Source organism: Arachis stenosperma, chromosome 10 (genome assembly GCF_014773155.1).
Source record: "Arachis stenosperma cultivar V10309 chromosome 10, arast.V10309.gnm1.PFL2, whole genome shotgun sequence".
Taxonomy (NCBI): domain Eukaryota; kingdom Viridiplantae; phylum Streptophyta; class Magnoliopsida; order Fabales; family Fabaceae; genus Arachis; species Arachis stenosperma.
In genome coordinates, this window is record NC_080386.1 from 88,888,998 (window position 1) to 88,896,421 (window position 7,424).

Consider the following 7,424-nt stretch of genomic DNA (forward strand, 5'->3'; position numbering starts at 1 on the left):
TGGTTCTTCAAATCTTGGGTGTGGGCCTCTTGGATCTTGAGTTTGAAGCAGTTATCCTCTTTATTGGGCTTAGCTTTGCTTGCAGAGAGAAAATGTGAAGTAGGCAGGGACTTTGGCTTAGGACGTTAGTGGTGTCAACGTCAAGTGAAAGTGTGGGTTCGAGAACGTTAGTGACACTCACCTTTTTCACTAACGTTTCTCACCCAAATATGATCACGTTGACTTCAACGTTAGTGGCACTAACGTGACCACTAACGTTGCCTCTTGGTCCTTCGCACACGTTATTGGGACTTACCTTTCCCCATAACGTGGTGAGTCACCCCCTCTCCCTATGTTAGAGTTCACGTTAAATAGGTTAACGTGGCTTCTAACGTAGTGATGCCAATCCTTCAAGAACGTTAGTGACACTTACCTTTGTCAGTAACGTTCCAATGTGCCCCTACTTCCCACGTTAGAGTCCACGTTAACTAGGTTAACGTGGCTTCTATCGTAGTAATGCTAGCCATCTCCAAAGTTAGTGACAAAGGTGAGTGTCATTAACGTTGGCTCACCATCTCTTTATCCACGTTAGCTTCCACGTTAACAAAGTTAACGTGGGAGTTAACGTTGCTCATGGTGGCTCTTAGGTGTTCATCCCAACGTTAGTGACAAAGGTAAGTGTCACTAACGTTGTCGATCAATTGCTCTCTCCACGTTAGCTTCCACGTTAGCTAAGTTAACGTGGGAGTTAACGTGGCTTATGGAGGCTTGGCCAACGTTAGTGACAAAGGTGAATGTCACTAACGTTGGCTTCTCTTTTGCTTCTTAACGTTAGAGTCCACGTTAACTAAGTTAACGTGGCAACTAACGTGGCCAATTATGAGCTTGGTCCAACGTTAGTGACAAAGGAGAGTGTCACTAACGTTGGCCTTGTTGTCTTCTTCCACGTTAGAGTTCACGTTAACTTAGTTAACGTGACTCTTAACGTGGGCTGTGATGGCTTCGAGGGCGTTATTGGTGATTACCTTTCTCACTAACTTTGCAAGCTAGCTCCCATTCCACGTTAGACGTCACGTTAGTTAAACTAACGTGGCTGCTAACATGGTTCTTCTTTGCTTCTTTTGTCCTGAAATCAAGCAACAAAGTGCATCAAAGTTCTAGTACAAGTCATGAGTCATGCATCATCCAATTTGTCATATAATTCATGCAAAATTCTCATGAAATCATGTAAAGTGCACAATGTATGCTTGAATTAAGATGTAAGTGAATATCCACCCAAAACTAGCTTATTTCTTAAGAAAATGCATGAAACTACCCTAAAAATAGTGAAGAAAGGTCAGTGAAACTGGCCGAAATGCCTTGGCATCACAACACCAAACTTAAAGCTTGCTTGTCCCTAAGCAAGTACTGGAATAAGAGAATGATGAATGGAATTCCAAGAGAAATGAGTCATTCTTGTGGAAGTCATTTCCCTGGTTTTATGGTGGTTTCATGCATAGCAACTTAGGTTCATTCCTTCACTTGCTTTCAGACCTTTATCATGTCCTAGAATACTTACTTGATTGCATCCCATGAGACTTTTATTCATTGATCCTTTTGTTGTCATTTCAGGGCTTATTTGTGTTCTTAAGCTAAATGCTTTGTAAGGGGGCCACTCTTTAGAATAAGCTTTCAGCCAACACTCCCGAACCAGTTGGTTCAAGGTGCTAGGTGTTGAAACACCCCTAAAGACTTACTTCCTCAAGTCTCTCCCCCATACATACACATCACAGGCACATGGTTTGTTTATTTTCTTTCCTTGAGGTCTTGGTGTCCAGCACCTCTTTGGGCTACTAAATGTTCTGTAGCAAAGATTGCTCTTGATAGTGGACTTTCAGCTGATAATCCCGGGTTAGTTAACCCAAGTTACCAGGTGATAAAGCACCCCTGAGAGCTTAGTAATCCAAGCAGATCCTTGGTACAAGAACACCACAGACACATCCCTCAAGACTCAACCCGTTGGTGCCTAGCCTTTTTTCTTGCTATTTTTCTTTTATTCTTTCAACTTTGATTGTTCTTTCCCTTTTTCTTATTAGGATCTTGTTATTTAGTTAGCCTCATGGGGTGTGTTCAAAGCATAGGATTCAGGACAGATAGTTGTCTTCCCACCTTGTTGGTGAGCCCACTTAGCTAACTTATGATTACACCACAAACTTAAGAACTTACTCCATAGTATGAACTCCACTCTGGTCCTTTATAAAACACTCATTCTCTTTTCATTTGATTAAAAGGGACAAGCATACAATTAAGTAAGGAAAAGATGTAGTGGCATTTTAGACTAGCAAACATAGACCTAAGCTGTGAGAAACTTAAAGACAGAATTAAAAAGAGTTCAAACTATCATGGAAGCATGTTCTATTTCATACAAGATCTTCCTTATTTAAAGCATAGAAAAAGATGGACCAAAGAAGGAACTCCACCACCTTTTACTCATGTGGCTGCCCATGCTCTCCTCCTTGCTTGTCCTCTTTGTGATCATCCATAGTCTTCGCTACTTCACTTTCTTGGATGAAGGTGCACCATTTCCTCATAAGGTTCCTGCAAAGATATTGGAAGTTGCTTGTTCCCGAAACACTTGATGAATAGTTAGCTTGCATGTATACTTGTGAACTTCTGAACTAAATTTGGTGTGTGAACACCAAACTTAATTCCTTGCCCAGTACAAAAGTTTGCATACATGTAGAGAACCTCATATCATGTTGTTAGCAAAACCATTATTAACTAAAGACTAAACTACAGCTAAGCGGTTCCCCTAATTGGTTGGAGCTAGCAATGTGTTTTGCTAGTGTGATTCTAATTAATATCTTTGGTGGAACACCAAACTTAGAATTACACTTTTACTCTTGGATTGTTTTGGTGTGGAACACCAAACTTAGCTCCTCGCAATACCGGGGAAACACTTGTGATCTTTATTGAAATGAAAATGAAAACGAAACTACCTCAGGTTGGGTTGCCTCCCAACAGAGCGCTCTTTTAGCGTCGCTAGCTCGACGACTCCTCCATTACTTGAGGTGATATTTTACCCTGGGGTTTTTCCCCATGTTGCCCATATAATGCTTCAGCCTTTGTCCGTTCACAGTGAAAGTCCTCTCTGAACTTTCATCCATGATATCTATGTGCCCATATGGTGAGACTTTTGTGACAAGAAAAGGTCCGGACCACCTTGATTTGAGTTTTCCTGGGAACAGTCTCAATTTGGAATTGTAGAGGAGTACTTGTTGCCCCTTTTCGAAACTCCTAGGTGCAAGATGCAGGTCATGTCTTCTCTTTGCCTTTTCTTTATAAATCTTGGCATTTTCATAGGCTTGTGATCTAAATTCCTCCATCTCTTGCAGCTGCAAGATCCTCTTTGCACCAGCCGCAATGCTGTCAAAATTTAGTATCTTGAGAGCCCAGAGAGCTTTGTGTTCCAGCTCCAGTGGTAAATGACAAGCTTTCCCATACACCAGTTGATATGGGGATATTCCAATTGGTGTTTTGAAGGCTGTTCGGTACGCCCAAAGAGCATCATCCAGCTTCTTCACCCAATCCTTTCTTGATGCACCCACAATCTTTTCCAAAATCCTTTTTAGCTTTCTGTTAGATATCTCAGTTTGCCCACTTGTTTGGGGATGGTAAGGTGTGGCAACCTTGTGTTTACCCCGTATCGTAGGAGGAGAGCTTCTAGTGGTCTGTTACAAAAATGACTCCCTCCATCACTGATGAGTGCTCGGGGGACTCCAAAACGGCTAAAGATATTTTTTCTGAGGAAGTTTATGACCATCTTGTTATCATTCGTTGGAGTGGCAATAGCCTCTACCCACTTGGAAATGTAATCCACTGCTACCAAGATGTACTTGTTTGAATATGAGGTTGGGAATGGTCCCATGAAGTTGATTCCCCACACATCAAACAGTTCCAGTTCCAAAATGAAATTTTGTGGCATCTCATTTCTTTTGGGCAAGTTTCCAGATCTTTGGCATTTATTGCAGCTCTTTACTAGTTCTTTGGCATCCTTGAAAAGGGTGGGCCAAAAGAATCCGCTTTGTAATACCTTTGCTGCAGTTCTGTCCCCTCCAAAATGGCCTCCATAGCATGAGCCGTGGCAATTCCATAGGACCTCTCGTCCTTCTTCTTCCGAGACACATCTTCTAAGGATTCCATCTGAACACTTCTTGAAGAGATATGGCTCATCCCAGATAAAATATTTTGCATCATTTATGAGCTTTCTTTTTTGATGTTTATTGATCCCTGGAGGTAAGGCCCCGGTTGCCTTGAAGTTGGCAATGTCTGCAAACCATGGTGCTTTGTGAATTGTCATCAATTGCTCATCAGGGAAGAGCTCGTTCACACTTGTATCATGTGTTCCACCTTCCTCATGACGGATTCTGGATAGGTGATCTGCTACCTTGTTCTCCACTCCTTTCTTATCTCTGATTTTAATATTGAATTCCTGCAACAATAAGATCCATCTTATTAGTCTTGGTTTTGATTCTTATTTGGCAAACAAATATTTAAGTGCTGTGTGATCTGTGAAAACAATCACTTTAGCACCAATGAGGTATGATCTGAACTTGTCACATGCAAAAACTATTGCTAGCAACTCCTTTTCAGTAGTGGTATAGTTTCTTTGAGCATCATTGAGGACTTTGCTAGCATGGTATATCACATGGACTAAGTTGTCTTTCCTCTGCCCTAACACTGCTCCAACTGCAAAATCAGATGCATCACACATCAATTCAAAGGGTAAGTTCTAATCAGGTGGAGAAATGATTGGAGCAGAGGACAATCTCTTTTTTAAATTCTCGAATGCTAGCATGCATGTTTCATCGAAGATAAATGGTGTGTCGGATATAAGGAGATTGCTCAATGGCTTGGCTATCTTTGAAAAATCTTTAATAAACCTTCTGTAAAAGCCAGCATGTCCTAAAAAACTTCTAATTGCCTTGACATCACTAGGTGGAGGAAGTTTTTCAATAAGTTCCACCTTAGCCCTGTCCACCTCAATGCCTTGGTTAGAAACATTATGGCCAAGGACTATTCCTCCTGTCACCATAAAGTGATATTTCTCCCAGTTCAAGACCAGATTGGTCTCTTGGCACCTTTTCAATACCAAGGCTAGGTGATTCAGGCAGTTAGTAAAGGAATCTCCGAACACCGAGAAATCATCCATAAAGACTTCAATGAATTTCTCTATCATATCTGAGAAGATAGAAAGCATGCAACGTTGGAAAGTCGCAGGTGCATTACATAGCCCAAATGGCATGCGCCTGTAGGCAAACACTCCATATGGACAAGTAAATAAGGTTTTCTCTTGGTCTCTGGGATCAACCACTATTGGTTATATCCTGAATAGCCGTCAAGAAAACAATAATATGCATGTCCTGCGAGTCTTTCCAACATCTGATCCATGAATGGGAGGGGGAAATGATCCTTTCGTGTAGCCTCATTTAGTTTCCGGTAGTCTATGCACATCCGCCATCCTGTGACGGTCCTTGTAGGAATTAGTTCGTTCCTCTCATTGGGGACTACAGTGATTCCTCCTTTTTTGGGTACGACATGAACAGGACTGACCCAGGGGCCGTCTGAGATCGAGTAGATTACTCCTCCCTACCATAATTTCATAACTTCTTTCTGTGCCACTTCCTTCATGATTGGGTTAAGCCTCCTTTGGGATTGAATGGATGGTTTGGCATCATCTTCCAACAGTATCTTATGCATGCATATGGCTGAACTGATTCCTTTCAGGTCTGCGAGGGTCCATCCAATGGCATCCTTATGCTTTCGCAATACTTGGAGTATTCATCCTCTTGATCTTGGCTGAGAGATGAGTTTATGATTACTGGGTAACTTTCATTCTTTCCCAAGTATGCATATTTGAGAGTGGGTGGCAGTGCTTTGAGTTCAAGTTTGGGTGCCTCTATCTTTTCATTCTCTTCCTTTTGTGCACCTTGTATGCGAATCTCTGTTGTTGCAACATCTTTATTAGATGTTGACTCTTCCTCTGTTAACTCTTCAGGTTCTTCCTCTTCAAAACTCTCCTGCACTTCCTCTTCAAGTGAGTCCAACCTCATACATTCCCCTAATTGTTCTGGTGGGTAACTCATGGCCTTGAACACATTGATTGTCATCTTTTCATTGTGTAATCTCAGGGTGAGATCACCTTTTTGGACATCAATGACAGCTCCAGCAGTGGCTAAGAATGGCCTTCCCAGGATGATGGAGGCCTTGGCTTCCTCCTGCATGTCCAGCACTACAAAATCTGTCGGGAATATGAAATCTCCCACTTTCACCAGCAAATCTTCTACTACGCCATGAGGGAACTTGAACGATCGGTCTGCCAGTTGTAAGGCCATTTTTGTTGGTTTAGCCTCCTCGATCTTCATCTTCCTCATCATAGCTACTGACATCAAGTTGATGCTAGCTCCTAAGTCACATAGAGCCTTCTCTACTGTGATTTCCCCTATAATACAAGGGATCTGGAAGCTCCCAGGATCTTTCAATTTCTGGGACAATTTATGCTGAATGATAGCACTACATTCTTTGGTTAAAATCACAGTCTCGTTGTTCTTCCAGCTTCTCTTCTTAGTCATTAGCTCCTTTAAAAACTTGGCGTAGAGTGGCATTTGTTCTATTGCTTCAGCAAAGGGTATGTTGATTTGTAGTTTCTTGAAGATTTCCAAAAATCTCAAGAATTGGTTGTCATCCCCCTTCTTCCTCAACTGCGGAGGGTATGGGACTCTTGGGGCGTCTAGCTTCAGCATTCCTTCTTCTTTTTGCAAACTTGAAATGGAAGCTTGAGCTCCATCTTGTTTTTCTTCTTTTTCATTCGAGCCCTCTTCTTGTGGTTTCTAGGAGGATTCCTTCAGTTCCTTCCCACTCTTGAGGGTGATAGCTTGACACTCCTCCCTCTGGTTTGAGTGAGTATCGCTGCAAAGGTTGTGGCTGGGAATCTGCTTGAATAGGTACCCAATTTGTGTCTCTAGTTTCTTGATGGCAGCATCTTGATTCTGCATATTGGACTGCACTTTCTCTCGGAATGCTTTACTGTCTTGGATCTCTTTGCATATGTTCTCAAGTAAGTTCTCAATCCTTAAGAGTCTGTCATCAGAAGGTGATTGTGAGTTGAGATTGGAGGAATGAGAATGGTTAGGTTGGCTTTAGTATAGGTGTTGAGAGGGGTTGTTATGTGAGTGTTGATATGGTCTAGGTGTGGCATGTTATTGAGCTGTGTTGCTGGGATTTGGACGTCTTTGATCTTGGCCTTGGTCTTGTTGATTTTCCCATCCAAAGTTGGGGTGATTTCTTCATCCAGAGTTGTAAGTTTTGGAGTATGGATCATGGACTTGTCTAGGTGAGTTTCCCACATAGTTGGCTTGCTCCCAGTCACCTTCTTCTCCTATGTTTACTCCTTCTTGAGTTGGTGA

The 7,424-nt window shown here is 42.1% G+C and overlaps 1 protein-coding gene across 1 annotated transcript; it reads right to left on the minus strand.

The window, feature by feature from the left end:
• Positions 1 to 5,741: 5,741 nt before the first annotated feature.
• LOC130957313 (uncharacterized) lies at positions 5,742 to 6,761 on the minus strand. Its single transcript, XM_057884184.1, has one exon. The coding sequence runs from the start codon at positions 6,759 to 6,761 to the stop codon at positions 5,742 to 5,744; it is 1,020 nt and encodes a 339-aa protein (XP_057740167.1).
• Positions 6,762 to 7,424: the final 663 nt, after the last annotated feature.

Bases quoted from the DNA above. Each gene is read 5' to 3' on its own strand.
- LOC130957313 (XM_057884184.1), bottom strand. From the start codon at position 6,761: ATGCTGAAGCTAGACGCCCCAAGAGTCCCATACCCTCCGCAGTTGAGG.